The 17,879-nt window shown below is 35.7% G+C and overlaps 3 protein-coding genes across 3 annotated transcripts; 2 read left to right on the top strand and 1 right to left on the bottom strand.

The window, feature by feature from the left end:
* Positions 1-5,723, top strand: LOC104892401 (hypothetical protein). Its single transcript, XM_010678325.3, has 4 exons — positions 1-487; positions 1,944-2,180; positions 2,276-2,493; positions 5,092-5,723. Exons 1-4 carry the CDS (start codon positions 227-229, stop codon positions 5,270-5,272), a joined length of 897 nt encoding a protein of 298 aa, XP_010676627.1. The 5' UTR covers positions 1-226; the 3' UTR covers positions 5,273-5,723.
* A 2,943-nt stretch (positions 5,724-8,666) lies between these two features.
* LOC104892400 (probable LRR receptor-like serine/threonine-protein kinase At1g12460) lies at positions 8,667-12,512 on the top strand. The gene is made up of 2 exons (XM_010678324.4): positions 8,667-10,731; positions 10,849-12,512. Exons 1-2 carry the CDS (start codon positions 9,557-9,559, stop codon positions 12,311-12,313), a joined length of 2,640 nt encoding a protein of 879 aa, XP_010676626.1. The 5' UTR covers positions 8,667-9,556; the 3' UTR covers positions 12,314-12,512.
* A 320-nt stretch (positions 12,513-12,832) lies between these two features.
* Positions 12,833-17,309, bottom strand: LOC104892399 (probable aminotransferase ACS10). Its single transcript, XM_010678323.4, has 4 exons — positions 16,575-17,309; positions 15,124-15,273; positions 13,895-14,055; positions 12,833-13,810 (listed from the first exon to the last, which is right to left on the bottom strand). Exons 1-4 carry the CDS (start codon positions 17,049-17,051, stop codon positions 12,955-12,957), a joined length of 1,644 nt encoding a protein of 547 aa, XP_010676625.1. The 5' UTR covers positions 17,052-17,309; the 3' UTR covers positions 12,833-12,954.
* Positions 17,310-17,879: the final 570 nt, after the last annotated feature.

The raw sequence follows: 17,879 nt of genomic DNA, 5'->3' as shown, positions 1-17,879 counted from the left end.
ATGTTATTATAATTTCCTAAAAATTCCAAATTTCCCGTTTGATTATCTCCTCTCATCATTTTTGTTCACTCTCTCTCTCTATTCCTTCCCTTCAATCATCCAACGGTTGTTTTTTCCCCAAATTAATTTCTCTCTCCTCTTTTTTTAGGGTTTCCGAATTTCATCGCCGGAATTCTCAACTTTTCCGGTGGAAACTGAATTAACCGGACGATCGCCGGCAGAGGTGATGACTTTTGTCGGCAATGATGAGAACAATAACGACGTCGTTTCAGTGCCGGAGCTCACTTTGAGATTCTCCGATAATAAAGATGAATTTTATGTCAATTTAGGGCAAGAAGATGAACAATTAATGGAATTGGAACCTTCTACTCCCAGAATTCGATGTTGTTTTATCTGTAAATGGATTAAATTGTTCTTATTGTTCGTCTTTTTGGCTGGTCTTGCCCTTGTTTTCTTCAAATGGCTTGGACCCTTTTTTATGGATAAGGTAGTTTTATTTCCCCTTTTTTTTTGTGTTATTATTATATTTTTGGTTGCATTTTATGTTTAATAATTTGTTTACAGTTAGGGGGGTTGATTATGAATTTATAATCTATGGTTGTTGATATTTGATATTATTTGTTGCCAATTTTGTGAGTTTCGTATGTAAGCTCAATTGTAGCTTTAGCTGATTTAGTTTTTATTTGTCACTGTTTGTTAGAGATAAGATTTTTGGGATTTGTTTTTATATTGTTGGATTATTCATGAACATGTTTATCTGGTGTTTTTGTTTTGTTGCATGCATATGTTGATTATTGTTATTATTTAGAATTTTGTTCTTTGTTTTATTGTTGAAGGAAGAACATTCCCAGTATGTATCCTGCTGTCTGATAGCATTGGAGTTTAGGAGATAATGTACTGTTGTGCACAAACTTAGCCTTAAGAGTTTAACACTAATGGAGAAGGCTGTGTGGAGAAGAATTGGATAGAATGAAAGGGAGATTGTGTGGAAAATGCTTTTATTTTCACACTTGATGTATTGATTTTCCTTCTTTTTGGGTATGTAAACTAAAGAACAAGAAAGTGTGGACATGAACGAAAGATTAGAACGTATTTAAGAAGGTTAAATTCTTACATGGTACATGCATATATTGGTATACTTTATTATTTGGAATTTTGTTCCTTGTTTAGTTTTTGAAGGAAGAAATTCCAGTATGTAGAGTTTAGGAGATCTAGATGAACAGAAACTTGCTAATCGGAAAGTATGGGAGAGGTGGTGGGGGGAAATAAATGGATGAATGAAAGGGAAATTGCTTAGGCTATGTTGTTATTTACAAACATGGTGTATCATTTTTTGTTCTTTTTGGTACGCAATGACAAGGAAGCTAGTGGATGACTTGGATTTTGGGTAGAGGGGGTTGGTATGATAGAAATAATACATAGAAGTGGAAAGGAGACTTGGATTTGGTCGGAAGGATATGAATTACTAATGAGGCTTGATACTTAAATAGGAATTCTGAAAGTAATGTGCTCATAAACAACAATATGGGTGCTGAGTGAAGAAGCGAGTGAAGTGACCGGGCTTGCATTTGGGGAGGGTTGCCCTTTAAGTAAGTAGTTGATAAGATACAGGATACACTCTCTATAGTGTTTGAGATGGAATCTGCATATGCATCATAATAGTTAGTGCTTAAGGTGGAGGGAAAAACACATAATACATACCGGCTGGCAAAGGAACGTTGCAGGTTTGTGTTATGTTACCTGCTCCTCTTTTTTTTGGATGAGATATCCTGTGAATATGTATTGACATTTCACAAGTGCACATGCCTGGTAGGCAGAACATCGATTAGCTTAGCAGTATATTATTGAGCATTGATGTGGAAAGTACAGTTTTTTTCTTTATATTTTGAGTCCTTGTATGTGTTGCTCTTGCTCTTACAAAGGTGTGTGTATCTTCTTTGCAGGGAATAATTCCTATTATAAATTGGGAGAGATCTTCGTTTAGTATCCCTGTTCTGGCACTTCTAGTCTTTGTAACTGTGGCATTGTTTCCTACTATTCTTATACCCTCATCTCCTTCGATGTGGGTGGCTGGGATGACTTTTGGATATGGATTCGGCTTCCTATTGATTATGCCAGCTGTGATCATTGGTGTATCTCTGCCATACCTTATTGGTTCCGTCTTTTACCACAAAATTCAAGTCAGTTCGGCTAAACTCTTGCTTTTCTTTCTATTTTATGGAGTTTATACTTGTATCTTATTAAGTGTACTGAATGCCCTTTCTTGTTTGAACAGGGTTGGTTGGAAAGATATCCAAAGAAAGCTTCTCTCATAAGATTAGCCGGGGAGGGAGAATGGTTAGATCAGTTTCAAGCTGTGGCATTGATAAGAGTTTCTCCTTTTCCCTACATCATATACAATTACTGTGCTGTTGCAACAAATGTTAGATATGGGCCTTATATTTTGGGGTCTGTGTTGGGAATGGTGCCTGATGTTTTGGTTGCGATTTACACGTAAGTTCTTTCTTTGTTTGCCTAGAATTACTGCTTCCTTTTCATTTTAGATAATGTCTCCTCATTGGAAATCTTTTTTTTGTACTTTGTTCTCTCTGTATATCTATGTATCACATTGCCTAGTTGTGGCTCCATCCCCATGACTCTTAACTTTAGAGTTTGCAGGCCTTCATGGTTCTCGTCCTAAATCATCTTCGTGTGGCTACATAAAGGACTGTAGGGGTATATATGAGGTCAACAGTTGATTGACGTCTTCTCTATCAAAGAATTGATCGTCATGATTGTCCATGACACTTAGACTTACTTGCTAAAAGACCCAACACCTTGATAACCTGTGAATATAGTAATCATGGGAGATAACCACTTGAAATATAGCCAATGAATGCTAAATTGCTAACCTCTCCTCATATATATAAATAAGTGAGAAACATTTCTTCTGTTCAGCGTCTTCCAGATAATAAGATATTCAAGGTTGTTATTAATTCAAGATACAGGGATGTACACATCATGACGAGTGACATAATAGAACTGGTTAAAGTGCTAAATTTCAGGAATACAATCCTGAAATCATGAGAGCTTCCAATTGCATAATTACTCATCCTGCAAATTTACCCGAGAAAGCTAGAATCTGCCTATTGTTAGAAGGCCGGAGCTTCCTGCATTCTTTGGATATTAATCGGGGTTCCATGGGAGCAAATTAAGAAGATTGATAAATAGAATGAATAACAATCTGATAGTAATTCCTCTGATGTCGCCTGTCAGTGGTTAGGTGATATATTGGTAACCTTATTCGTAACCAGAACAGACTAAAGTGAATTTGTTCCCATATATATGGAAGGGAAAACTAATCGTTGATCAATGAAATTTGTCCTTTCGGTGCCAAAACCAGGCAGTATATGGCTATATGCTGCTTGATGTTTCCACCTGTATATAGATTTGAGGTCACATCTATTCAGTAAAAGGTCTGCCTTTATAATGCCATTTACAAGCAATCTTAGTCCCTTTGATTCAAATAAAAACTTACTGTTCCATTTTTCTAATTTCTATGTATTTGATTGGAAAAAGTTAGTTTTCTGCGGATCAATGTCTAATGTGTTTCCAAAGTATTCATTTAAACTAAAGTCATGGATAATCTTAGTAACATCTAGTTTTTGGCTGATGTATGCCAAGAAAAATGATTCATTATTATATATTAGCTCGTGTGCTAGATACTTGGACTTACAAAGCATTTGAAACATAAACTTGGAAATTACATTATCTACCAGTGTTAAATGATTCGTGTTGTCTGTAAGTTTTATGTCCGATATATACCCTTATGGTTGTCATCTTTTACAGCCTCAAGTATATAGAAATTTAAAGATGAAATATTGTTTTTGCTATGAATAAACAGCAATGGATTTTTATATCATAAGACTGTGGCTGGGGAAATTTCCGATACTTGTCTATAATGTATGCCACTTTTGGGATTAGGTTCCTTTTTCGGGGAAGGTGGAATATTTCCCCGATAGAGAACTATTTCAGAGCCAGAGATTAAATTATTGACCTAGTGGGATCAGGTTGTTAGGCTTCTTGAAGAGGGTGTGAGGTGAGTGGCTTCAGTTTTGAGCTTCATATGAGGGAGATAAATTAGTTGTGTATGTTGGAGGACATTGGAATATCTAGGTGCAGGAGATCATGTGTTTAGGTGCATAAACAATATGTCATGCCGACTCTCTTTTGTGTAATGATTGTAGGGAATACAGTCAGATGTGTCCAAATGCTCAACTATGTGTTGTTGGCAAAACAGAAAACTGGTACAGACCACCAGTCATTATTGGATCCTAGTTCTCATATTTTTCAGAATGGAACCATCCCTGAGGGTAATGTCTATTCCAAATGCCAGTCTGTTCTATCAACTGATTGAAAAATAGTACTTAGGTGATAATGATATTTATCATCAAGTTAGCTAGCTGTCTGGCCCATTTGAGTTTATGAACCAGCTTGGTGGTCTCTTCTCAGCAAGAAGGCACAACAGGATTGTCATGGATTCACCATATATTCAGTGTGGGCTTAGTCGAATGTGTACGTCGGTGTAGCAATTATATGGATATCACAAGTATGCAAGATTGTGCAATGCTGGAACTGGGGATTGGTTATCTAGCAGGTCTTGAAGAAGCGAGGGGTTCAATATGCATATACCAAAAAATTAAAATAAAAAAAAGAAAGGTGTGGTTTAATGTGATAAATGCTCGAGAATAGCTCAACTTTCCGCAGCGCATCTAATAATAGATCTCGATTTCTGAAGATCTTGGCCTTACTTAGGCATCCAATGTGTGTGAGGGAGAATTATAATGTGCTGCATATATTTGTTTACCAAAAAGAGCCACTATCTCAAGAGCAGGATAGGTCTGGTAATTAGCATTTTGATGAAAAGTTTTGAGTGAGTGAGGACCAGGAGGTTGACAAGGTGGTAATCATAGAATTTATCTGCTTCAATGTTTACATATTACAAGGACCTTTGATCAATTTATTATATGACCTCTTGTATATAATTGATAATTTATGATCAGATCTTGAACCAAGCAGCAGAATGAGACACCTTTTTTTCATCCTTCGCAGGGGTATATTGATTAAAACATTGGCTGATGCGTCAGATGAAAAACATTCACTCTCAGCAAAGGAAATCATCTTCAATGTCATTGGCTTTGCTGCCACTGTCGCTACTACAATAATCTGCACGATTCTTGCAAAAAAACGGCTCAAGACAATGCCAATTGAAGACGAGCCACTTCTGCAGTGATCTAACAACCAAGGGGTTTGGTTTGACAGGTGCCGTCGCCAGACTCTAACTGATCTAGATTGCCATACTGTTAATGGGTATTGTACAGTCAAAAATGGAGATTTGATTTTGGAGAAGAAGAGATTCACAAGGGGAAGACTCTCAAGAGAAATAACTCTTAACAACATAGTCAACCAACTGTTCTTGTCTGTTAAAGATTCTTTTACAGGAGTCAGGAGATGGAATTCTTCAGGGCTCTTGCTACTACCAGTTGTCTATTATATTATGTTTCATTCTTTCCTGTGCAGCGCCTCAAGAAACTTTTGTACATAACAGCATCTGTCTCCTCTCCAGTTGCAGTAGGTTGATCATGTGTTTGTCTTCTGTATCAAATTACTCTTTATCAGTGCTTAATTTGCATTTATAAAATTACCCCCACGTGTGCAAGATCTGGGGTCTATCTTTGTTGCAATTGCTCATTTTATGGTATTAAGTCTAGATCTTACTATTGTGTGGAAGTTGATATATAGAAGGATGGTGAGTCTTTATCATAAATCACAAAGATGTTTTTTGAACATCGAGAAAATTTACAGAAACAAAACAATATTAAAAGCTAATTAAAGGTACGAATAGTCCTGATGTATTTGGTGATGCCATTAGCCTTTTGAGCCCCAGATCGAGCTATCTTAGTGATTCAACAACACCACTTGAGCCGTTGAGCGCCTTACCTATAGCAAGAATATCTTGAAGTGTCCAGTGGATGGAGAGATTTAAAGTATCAGTGCAGCCTAAGGTCTCGTTCTTTTGGACTGAGAGAAACTGAACTGAAATAAATTGAGCTGAGAGAAACTGAAATGAAATTAACACAACTGAACTGAAACTAAGTCCAAAGAAATGTTATAGATGAATAATACTCCAAACTATTTTAAGAATGCTCTTTTTTTTCAATAGTGAACTCAATTAATCAATAAAGAATCATAAGACATTTACAAAGAAAGTTGACTCTCTAAATTATATGATTGTTCTTGGATAATCAAAACTTGAAATTGGTTTAAGATGGTAATCTTATTTTGGAATGTTTCTTGAATAATCAAAATTTATTGTTAAGATGTTTTAATAAAAAGTATTTAAGGCAGTTCATGTGCTGGTAAGCTCCATTATGTGTCCGTTTGTGGAGAAAAGCTTTTGAAGAGATTCGGCTACAGCCTACAAGTATCAAACAAAGTGAAACGAGCTCATCAGATAATGAAACTAAGGTTTCTAAAGCTCGAATTATTTATTTAAAGTAAGCAGTTATAACTTTATCATCATATTCATAAAACTATGTTGACAAAAGCAGTGTCAGATAACGTTGACTCATTTTGCATAATTAGCTAGTACTTAAATGAGATTGGCGTGCGTTTTTCTTTGGCTGCTTCAAATTCCCAATTCTCCATTAATGACTACTCTTTTCTCTCTCCTCCTAACTCTCTCTCATTAATTTCTACCCATACTCCTAATTTTTTTTTTTTTGCGATTTTCCAATAAAATTTACTCTTCATATCTAAATATTTGTTTATTTATAATTATTTGATATGTTGAGAGTATTTTTTTTAAAATTAAGAATCTAATATCTTTTATGAACTAAATATGAAAGGCTTAATTTTAAGAGAGCTTATAGGGCCCCCACTATGTTTGCTCCGCCCCTGTGGATTTTCATTGATGTCATATGTGAACTTTTAAATCTTAAGATATATTTTCTTCTTTAACGAGCTTCGAGTTTGGACTTTGGATACAACATTTGAAAGTTTAATTAAATTAATAGTTGATGCCTAAAACTACTAGATTAGCTAAAATTCATGTAGTTGTTATTATCTTGTCAAGGAAGGAAATAGCAAGTGATCATTGTATTAGAAATTTTACTACGTTTAATATTTACGGATGAGTTATCCGTGATTTTTTTTGGACAGATACAATCTTCATTTCTAATTTAGATAAAGTGGACTACTTCAACTCTCTGATTACAGGTGCAGGAGGAAGATGAATTTCACATCATTACAATAGGGTTCTTGTGAATGTGACAAAGTCAACCTAAGGGTTGGGACAAACCTTAATATAGAGGTGGAGTAAAATTTAGAAAAGAAAAGGGTATATTCAACAAACACAACAACTATAAAGTATAAACGTAAAAAATTAAATCTGCTCCTAGCTTTTCAGTTCCAACCGTTGAAGTTCGATTTAATCTATGGTGGAAAAGTTTTCATACGTGGTGGTTGCAATTTGCAAATATTTTCCTACGTTCTTAACCAGGCTCTTTAATAATAAGAATTTTTTATTAGGTATTTTCGAGGTTTGCTTAAATTCATAATGTATCCTCGTGTTTTCAAAATGTATGAGGTGTTTTAACAATTATACAAATACTTCAAAATACACTTAACTCCATATCCAAATTAACCTAATTAACTCAAATAACTCATAATTAATTTAATTACTCAAATAACTCATAACTAAATTAATGCAAATTAATTCTTAATAAAATCTAGTCAAATCCTAGTTGGAGTTCTCCTATCTTACCCTTTATTTATCTCTTTTGCTATAGCTTCCACAGATGCCCCATGGCTATAGATTCACTTTGATTATCATTTCTGATTTTTACCTATGGAAAAACATAATCACGCATGCGGGATCTTGTTCAATTTGTCTCAACATAGAGTTTCTAGTTACGAACTTGTTATAGTGTTTACTTGTTCGTAGTAAAAGATAACAATGGTTAAAGCTCTCGTTGTGCCTTGTGAAGGAGAAACGGTTGAATAATAGAGAAGAGCTACTCGACTAAAAGACAAAAGGAAGCGAATGAAAAGAAAGGATATAAGGTAAGACGGAAAGAAAGAGAAAAGTTGAACGAGTGCCAGATCAAGCGAGAACAAGACCAACACCTTGTATAGGGTCCAAACTTGAAAGTTAAATTATGTACATTAAAAAGAAATAAAGGTAGTACTGAATAAGGTTATACTCACTAATACTTAGTCCATCCAAATATGAATTATACCTAAAGTTTAAGGTGGATAAATTAATCTGACTGAGCAATCAAATGATTTACATGGATCTAGTTTCTCATTGATCTAAACAAAATCGCATGTAAGAGTATTTATGGTAAAACGAGGGAAACTTGTTGTTCTAAAGGGTTATTTATAGTAGAAGCGACCCCTTTAAAATACAAGGTTATCCGTTGTTTAAAAGTGATCCCTTTAACATACAACAAAGTGAGGTGATTTCACTATACCTTTATTGTAAGACAGTTTTACACACCACTTACTAAATAATCTACGCTAACGATAATTCCAACCAATCCCAATTGTCGAATGATTCATTACTCAAATATGCCAAAAACCTAATTAACCTAAACCAAACCCGATCCAAACCATCCATTTACCACATCTAGACTCACCATTCACCAAACCACACACATATACTTTCACTATTTTTTTCACTGTTAACCTTCTCTTCTTCCCACAACTCAAGTAACTCACTTACTCACATTGAATATAGTAGTTGGTGAAGCAGTTAATGTGCTGATTTACACAGATAATGTCTACCAAAATGTGAATGCCAAATTGCCATGGTGGTTGGGAAAAATGACCCATTAAATAAATGCTACTATATTTCTTTAGAAACTAGTATGAAATTGAGCTAAAGCAGCAAAATTTTACAGACTTGCAGCATGGGTCTTATGTTTCTTTAGTCCAATTCCACACTTAAACTAGAGAGAGAAAGTGAGAACAAAGAGAAAGATAGAGGAAGGCACGTGGGTATATATCAGTTTGTGGCCACCATTGTTGTAATTTTGAGCTCTTGAAAGCTACTACTATTTTTGTTTCTCCTTCTTACTTTCCAGCAAAATCCCACACATTTCTTGCTCTTAAAGCACACATCTTTTTCCCCTAATTTAATTTTTCTTCTTCTACTACTCATGAAATTTCTCACTTGCAGAAGCTTAAACCAAATTTGTGTAACTCATAAATGTTAATTGTTACCCACCCATAAATGTGCAGGTGTTGTTGTTGCCGTTAATTATGTTTTCTGGACCACTTCAAATTGACTAATAAATACTCTCTTCTTTTTACAAAAGAAAAGAATGTCAGTTTTTGTAGTGTTGTTATTATATGGTTGTCATATTTGTCTTGCTCTCACTTTTAGCAGATTCCAAAATCCCACAAAATTTTGATTTTTTGCAAATATTTACTCTCAAAATTATGCAATTTGATCTGGGTTAGCAACTATAATGTGGATTAAGGGAGTTGGGTGTTGTTTATTAGAGTTGCCAGCATGAAAAAATCCCAGCAACAGAAGCTTGAAGTTGTTCTTCTGTTGATGATTTTTTTGGTTCTGGAATTTATTCTTGTTTTCCCAGCAACTGAGAGAGAGAAGGAGATCTTGTTGCAGTTTAAGAGCAATGTGTCAAATGACCCACTTAATGTTTTGAGTTCTTGGGTTTCTGCTGCTGATCCTTGCCAAAATTACACTGGTATTACTTGTGATTCTAATCAAAATGTTGCTAGGATTGTATTGTGGAATACTAATCTTTCTGGGGTTTTATCACCTGCATTATCTGGGTTAAAATCTTTGCGTTCTATCACTTTGTTTAGCAATAGATTTACTGGAAATATCCCAGAAGAGTATGGAAAGATTAAGTCTTTGTGGAAGTTGAATTTGAGTTCTAATGCCCTTTCTGGGTCAATCCCAGAATTTATTGGGCAATTGGAAAATCTGAGGTTTTTGGATTTGTCTAAAAATGGGTTTTCAGGGGAAATTCCACCCACATTGTTTGATAGTTGTGGCAAAATGAAGTTCATTTCTCTATCAAGCAACAATCTCACTGGTTCAATTCCTGATTCTGTGATCAATTGCACAAATCTTATTGGTTTTGATGCTTCCTACAATGTGCTTGGTGGTAATATTTCTTCTCAAATTTGTGATTTGCCCAATTTGGCTTTCTTGTCATTGAGGAGCAATGTGCTTGCTGGTAGTGTTGAAGGGAAGTTAGCAGGTTGTAATAGTTTAGAGTTTTTGGATCTTAGTAGCAATGTGTTTAATGGAGAGGCGCCGTTTGATCGTTTTGGGTTGGTAAATATGACTTATTTCAATGTTTCTCATAACGGGTTTCGAGGGAGGATTCCAGAGAGTATAACATGTAGCCAAAGAATGAGGTTCTTTGATGCTTCATGGAATAATTTGGATGGGGTGATTCCTTCATGGATCACAAGCTGTGCAAACCTCAGAATATTGGACCTGGAGAATAATAGGCTAACTGGCAATATTCCAAAGAGCATTGGTACTTTGAAGAGCCTTTCAATCTTTCGATTGGGGAATAATTTGATTGATGGGACTATCCCAACAGAAATCGGGGATATTGAGCTATTACAAGTTCTCAATTTACACAACCTTGATCTTCATGGTCAAATTCCCGGTGAAGTTGCTCGTTGTCGGTTTCTTCTTGAGCTGTGAGTCACCTTATTATAGTAATTCACAACTGCTATATTATAGTATTGACTTCAGCTTTAGTTGATAATTGAATTGAATCTAAATTTAAAACATATATTTGATGTTTTCTCCTGCAGGGATGTTTCTGGCAATGTATTAGATGGTGAAATACCTCAGACCTTGTATAACATGACATACCTTTTAATTCTTGACCTTCACAGAAACCAACTCAGTGGTAACATTCCAACAAGTATAGGAGAACTTTCAGGGATCCAGTATCTTGATCTTTCAGAAAATCTACTATCTGGGTCAATCCCTACTTCACTAGGGAATTTAGGAAAGCTAACTCATTTTAATGTTTCATACAATTCTCTTTCTGGGGAGATACCTCAACTTTCGAACATCACAAACTTCGGGTCTACAGCATTTTCCCATAACCCTCGGCTGTGTGGCCATCCTCTAGACAGCTGCTCAGGGATGATGTCAAAAAGAGTAAAGGCACTCACTGTTTCTGCTATAGTTGCAATGGTTGCTGCTGCTCTTATTCTATTTGGGGTTTGCATAGTAATTATTTTGAACAGAAGGGCACGCAGGAGAAGGAAAGAAGCTGAGAACATGGTTCTAGAAGGCACTCCTTTGGCTTCAACTGAAACAAATGTCATAATTGGAAAGTTGGTTTTGTTCAGTAAAAGTTTACCCTCAAAATATGAAGATTGGGAAACTGGTACTCGAGCATTGCTTGACAAAGAGCGGCTTGTTGGTGGTGGCTCCCTAGGTACAGTGTACAGAACAAGTTTTGAAGGTGGTATTTCAATAGCAGTAAAGAAGCTTGAGACTTTGGGAAGGATCAAAAGCCAAGATGATTTTGAGCAGGAAATTAGTAGATTAGGGAATATTCAACACCCCCATTTAGCAACTTTTCAAGGTTATTACTGGTCTGCAACAATGCAGCTGATTCTTTCAGATTTTATTCCTAATGGTAACCTGTATGAAAATTTACATGGCTCAAACTATGCTAGCTCCAGCGCTCAGGGTGGAAAGAGTGCATTGTATTGGGAAAGAAGGTTTCAGATTGCCCTTGGAACTGCTAGAGCACTCTCTTATCTTCATCATGATTGTAAACCCCCAATTCATCACCTGAACATAAAGTCCACAAACATACTCTTGGATGAAAACTACGAGCCTAAGTTATCTGATTATGGGCTGTCGAAGCTGCTTCCCATGTTTGATAATTATGGTCTAACAAAGTTTCACAATGCAGTTGGGTACATTGCTCCCGAGTTAGCTCAAAGTTCAAGACCAAGTGATAAATGTGATGTATATAGCTATGGGGTTGTGTTGCTCGAGTTAGTAACTGGGAGAAAGCCTGTGGAGAGCCCTTCATCGAGCGAAATTATTGTTTTGTGCGACTATGTAAGAGAGCTATTGGAAACTGGGTCTGCATCCAATTGCTTCGATAGAAGGTTGAGAAATTTTTCTGAAAACGAGCTAATTCAAGTTATGAAACTGGGGCTCTATTGTACTTCTCAGATCCCCTCTAAAAGACCTAGCATGGCTGAAGTTGTGCAGTTTCTTGAATCAATAAGGAATCACAGTTCTTAACATTGGAAAAGGGTGGTTATATCTGGGATCCTATTGTGTATGAAGTGTATGATCTTTGTGCAGTGAAGCAACATAGTTTAGCTGAGAGGGCGTTAGGGGAATTAGCAGTCATTCTTTTGTAATTCTTTTTTGTTTTCAATTTCACCCATTGTTATTCACACCCTGTTTTCATTAATAAATTCCATTCATTTTTTTGGTATATCCTAACTATTTTAATTGTGAAAATGCATAAAATGACCTGTGTTTTGAGTTTCTTGAATTTGAGAATGTGCTGCAGTATTTTACTCCTAACTCAGGTGGCAGTGCACCATCATGTCAGAGCAGCATCATCTCAGATATTATTCTCATAGCAAACTTCTGTGCTTCTTTTGTACTGCATATAAATATATTTTTCATAACTGCATTCTTCCAGTGTTTTTTTTTGCTGTCTTTCATCTTCATATAGAAAATCTTACAACATTTTTTTGTCTTTCGTCTCCGAATCCGAAATCCAGACACCAGGAAGAGACTAAGAGGAGATAAAAGAACACAAAAATCACTAACTTCAAATTTCCTCCTCATTTTAGGAGCTTATCCTACAAAAATAATTTCCTTTGAACTAGACTATACACTTTAAATACAATAAATCAAATAATAGTAATTCAACTACGAGATTTACATGTTTCCATGACCCTCTGAATTCTTTCCATAACTACATGAATATCATTTTCGGTTAAGGTGGCAAAGCAGCATAGAAACCATCCCGGCTCTATACAGTGACATGATGATCCAGGAGTTACATTGATCTTGGAAACTTTCAAAAACTTATCCCAAAGCTCAAGCTCTCCTTTCTCGCTGTAAGATCGAATTAATCCACTCATATCAACCCAACAACAGAAACCTCCACAGATTTTTGTAGATTCAATACCCAATTCCTTCAGTCCTGCTACAAATTTCTTATACATGCTCTGCAGTCTCTCTCTGTTACTCCGTATCAGTGTCTGGATAAATCTTGTATCAGAAAGCATTGACAACAGCAAATGTTGAGTTACAGATGATAACGGAGAAAATCGTGCCATTTTTCTAGCAGCAGTCGATAGATTGTTATTATAAGAATAGATTACTCCAGCTCTAATACCGTATAGAGAAAGATCTTCTGATAGACTGTAGACTACATGGACCCTATTGCGCTCAATAACTTCTGATTCGACAATTTCAGCCATGCTGATAAATTCTTCTCCGCCATGAGTGGAGCCCACAAAAATTTCATTTGATATTATGTGGATGTTTTTCTCTGTAGCAAAATCAATTAGATCGTAGAGTGTTTCTTTACTCAGCAAATTGCCAGCAGGACTTGAAGGGTTCGAAATTATTAGCCCACGGACTTTCAGACCACGCTTCTTTGCCTGGTGGAACGCACGATCAAGGGATGTAATAGTCAGGTTGAAATTATCAGAACTACGGCAAGGAACAGGAATTATCTCAACACCAGTTCGCCACTTTATATCCTTGTCAAGTCTGTAGCATTTTCAGTCAATTCCTCTAATATTTCAGCATATAAACAAAATGAAATAGAAGTCCTGGGAGGGAAAGCATGATTACCCAGGGTAGTATGGAGAAGGAACAAGAAACGCATTTCCAGGATCAGCCAAGCAGAAGCTGAGGATCTCAATCGCAGAGCCTGCACCGCCTGTTAAAATTATTTGGGATGGATTAAAATGAACCCTTCTTTCTGTGATTTCAGACATGAATCCTGCTACTGCCTGTAATGATAAGTGGCTCACTGATAAGTGTAGCTTGAGAGATATGTAATAAATCAAATAGCTGGTCAAAGGAAATCTTTCAATAATGTTAAGAACAACGATGGCATGTCAATGTTTTGCTCCGTGAAATTACCACCCAAAACAGGATAATTCATTACTAAGCTAGTTCATTTGCAAGAGAGTAGAAAAACTAAGATTGGTGGACTAAAACTTACAGTTTCTCCTAGGAATAGCTTAAAGATAGCGAAAGGCGACTTGTTTGGTAGACTAACTGGTGCATGATATATATCTGGAACAATGCCCAGAAGCACACTGCACCAATCATAAAAAGGTGAAGATTTTGAATCCATTGTGCAGTGATTGTATGAACACAAAAGCATTTAGAATTTAGAAATGCTTTAATCACCTTGTAGTCACAGAAATATTTTTTGAAAGGTGACAATAGACATAAAGACAATACTATTAGTGGTTTCCAACGAACTTTCTAAGACCCCCCATTCTAGCCATAAACACAAAAGACAACACCACCCATTTTCTACGAAATCAATGGAAAAAACTTATCTACCCAGTCAGTCAACAACCCACTACTAAGAGAAATAAATAAATAATGAGATCCAACTCATCAGTTCTAATAGTTTTTTAATGCTCTATGTCTAGTGGCTTAACTACCCACCGGGTAGACGTAGCATTGTCCGAAATCAACGATCATGATACATGCAGCCCTAAGTGTTAGCAATAAACATTAGATTTTTAGTTTAAGACAGAAATGACACGTCAATCGGTGTTAATAATACTTAGTTGTTGCTTAATGTTTCACTTTAAGATTCTTATAGACTGTGTATAGCATTCAAGACAACTTGTTTAGCAAAATAAAAAATGAGGGCACATTTATATACTAACATAAAGAACCATTAAAAGGTTAGCAACAACTACTAAAATAGTACTCAAAAACCAATCATAAGTAAATGCAGATTATTCTTTTTCCACAATCAAGAAGCAGCTGAAAAGTGAGACAATCATTTCATGAACTATGTAGTATAATTTAAAAGAAGGTAGAAGTAGTAGTACCATTTTCAATTCCATGATTCCATCAAAAGGCTGATACGTTGTAGTCCCACTTATACTCAATTCTTCTACTCCACCGCACTCTTTTCCTCCTAACAATATTGACTCCCTCACATTCTCCATCATCCAATTTCTCACCAAATCTACACACACCTGCAACATCCCGCCCACGGAAAAAAGGACAATAATTAATTCTAAGGACCATTAATATAAAAAGTTAAAGGAAAATGATATAGAACAAAGACAAATTGGACTTTAGACCACAAATTATGGCGCAGATGCACCTCTATTTTGACTAGTAGTCAAAATACCACAAATTATTAGTTAGGGTGCAGCGAGTGTCATAAATGATACCGAAGCTAAGTTTTTCGACACACGTTCACAGTTCACATGATTAGACTTCTAAATTCTAATCAATGAAAAAATAGGATAAATGAAAGAAAAAGAGGAAAATGGGAAAAAAAAACTAACAAGGATTTCGTGTCGTCGACAAGAAAAGTTAGCTCCGGCTTTATTTACTACACTCTCAATACTTAAGCCAATAGTTTGGAATGTTTTGACTACTAGTCAAAGTTGGCGGTTTTGGATACACCCTCATCATAGTTTGTAGTGTTGCAATTTTAAATAATAAATAAGCATTTATAACACTAATCAATGCCTATTTTATGACCCGTTCTGTTTATCTTATTTTTAGTTAAGTTCACATAAATTTGATTAGAAAAAAAAGGTTAATAATTCACAAAACAAAGTCTAATAATGTGAGATAAGGTCACAAAAGTTCATACAATTTTAGAAAAGTAAAAAGATGCTGAAAAGAACACACCCGATATCCAACCCAAAAAAAATCATTAAGATCCTACTCCCTCCGTTTCATTTTAATCTCCACACTTACACTCTTCACGCATACCAATGTAAAACTTTGAGGACATATATCTTTAATTTTGTAATTGTAAAAATTATAAAAAGTACATATTAATAAAATACATACTAATATGAATCTAACAAGATCCCACATGAATATGTTATTATTCACATATAAATTACAAACGAGGGTCAAAGTGCAATTTGTGAATAGTGTAAAATGTCAAAGTATGTAGATTAATATGAAACGGAGGGAGTGTCTTTTAGACAAATTTGCAATTCAGCTCAACTAATTTCAATTCAATCCAAAAATTTAAGATCCTAAAAAGTTTATAACCTTATTTCATTTCAGTTCAATCCAAAAATTTAAGATCCTAAAAAAGTTTATAACCTTATTTTCATACATGGACTCTTCAATCCTAGACACTCGAATATGGACACGAAGTCACGAACACCTGGACACTTCATTTTGGGCCAAAATTATTGAAAATTTCATAGACTAGCGAAGTCGGACACTTGAACACCTAACCGTGTATATACGAGTCGAGATAACATAGTCTGTAACCAATACAAATAAAAACACAGAAACCCACCTGATTTTCGGGCAAGCCAAGCTGGATAACACCATCTGGATTACCCAACGGATGAAACGGGTCCTGAGCAACCCGAGTAAGCCCAACAAAGTAGGGTGAGGTGTCAACCGCTTTAACAGCCCGAGAAGAGAGATGGGCCGGGCCAGATGGGCTTCTAGGAGATAGAAGAGACCTTGAGTGAGTCCTCTCCAACAGTGGCGCCGGAGGAACAATCTCCGGCGATGGAGAATTATGATCACTATTACTATTACTATCACTATTATCTGTTTTGGGAGGGCGATTTCTGCGAAGGTAAAGTTGAAGGAAGTAGAAAAGAGCACATGGAATAACAGACCCAAAAAACAAACTTCCTCTACCCTGAACTACGCCTTGTAAAGGAACTATTATTCTCATCGCCGTTTCTCTTTCTCCGCCGGAAGAGTCGGCGATTTTGAGTTTTCCGGTGAGTTTATCGACGGCGTTGTTGGAAAGGGTCATGGTTTTTGGTGATGGGAAGTCATCATTGGATGTCAAAGACTAAAGAGAAGTTGTGGTGTTGGAAAGTTGCGTGAGAGAATGAGAGAAATTGGAAGGAGTATTGTTGTGTTGTTGTGTACTGACGACTGTGTAAAGTTGTGATTTTTGTTTGGATTGTTTTTATGCGTTAGAGAAGTAAGTGTATCATTTGATTGGGTTCCAAATTCCAATAGTGTACGTCAGTTGGCGCCTTTTTGTTTTGGTGTGTGAGGAGTTGAGGACCGAGTCTTGGATTGCGGGGAGATCACCCTGAGGCCTGAGCGCAGTTGCTTGTTTGGACGAATCAGGATATTTGGCACTCCTATTGTTGGCAAATGGCAATTAGCCAACAAATAAAACTTGAGTGCACTCGGTTCACGATAACTTATCGTGCACTCGGTTCACGATAACTTATCGTGCACTGGAAACCATATGATATAGTTTGTTTTCATTTGACATAGTTTGTATTAGTTTACATTCATGTTATTTGTCGTCCTTTATGTTATTTGTCGTCTGTATTTACTGTATATTGTCCGTATCTATACAATACTTTTTGTATCATACTGTCAATTCTATGATACAGTCAGTTTTCGTATAATTTAGTCGTTTTTTTTAATATAGTCAGTTTTCGTATAATATAGTCGGATTTTTTTTTTTCCTAATATAGTCAGTTTTTTTGTGAATGACCATATGAAGATATATAATTAAATTATAGTTTGATTAAAATTATAGTAACTGAAATAATTATTTTGAATATCGTTTTAAACTCCAAATGTTTTTGCCTTTTATTTGATCAACTCATTAATGAAC

Source organism: Beta vulgaris, chromosome 5, assembly GCF_026745355.1.
Source record: "Beta vulgaris subsp. vulgaris cultivar EL10 chromosome 5, EL10.2, whole genome shotgun sequence".
Lineage (NCBI taxonomy): Eukaryota > Viridiplantae > Streptophyta > Magnoliopsida > Caryophyllales > Amaranthaceae > Beta > Beta vulgaris.
This window is presented reverse-complemented; position numbering and strand designations above follow the sequence as displayed.

Bases quoted from the DNA above. Each gene is read 5' to 3' on its own strand.
- LOC104892399 (XM_010678323.4), bottom strand. From the start codon at position 17,051: ATGACCCTTTCCAACAACGCCGTCGATAAACTCACCGGAAAACTCAAA. The intron at 14,056-15,123 runs GTACTACTACTT...TTATCATTACAG, and splicing joins GAATCATGGAATTGAAAATG to GCAGTAGCAGGATTCATGTC. The intron at 13,811-13,894 runs GTAATCATGCTT...AAAATGCTACAG, and splicing joins CCTTCTCCATACTACCCTGG to ACTTGACAAGGATATAAAGT.
- LOC104892401 (XM_010678325.3), top strand. From the start codon at position 227: ATGACTTTTGTCGGCAATGATGAGAACAATAACGACGTCGTTTCAGTG. The intron at 488-1,943 runs GTAGTTTTATTT...TCTTCTTTGCAG, and splicing joins GACCCTTTTTTATGGATAAG to GGAATAATTCCTATTATAAA. The intron at 2,494-5,091 runs GTAAGTTCTTTC...CATCCTTCGCAG, and splicing joins GTTTTGGTTGCGATTTACAC to GGGTATATTGATTAAAACAT.
- LOC104892400 (XM_010678324.4), top strand. From the start codon at position 9,557: ATGAAAAAATCCCAGCAACAGAAGCTTGAAGTTGTTCTTCTGTTGATG. The intron at 10,732-10,848 runs GTGAGTCACCTT...TTTCTCCTGCAG, and splicing joins TGTCGGTTTCTTCTTGAGCT to GGATGTTTCTGGCAATGTAT.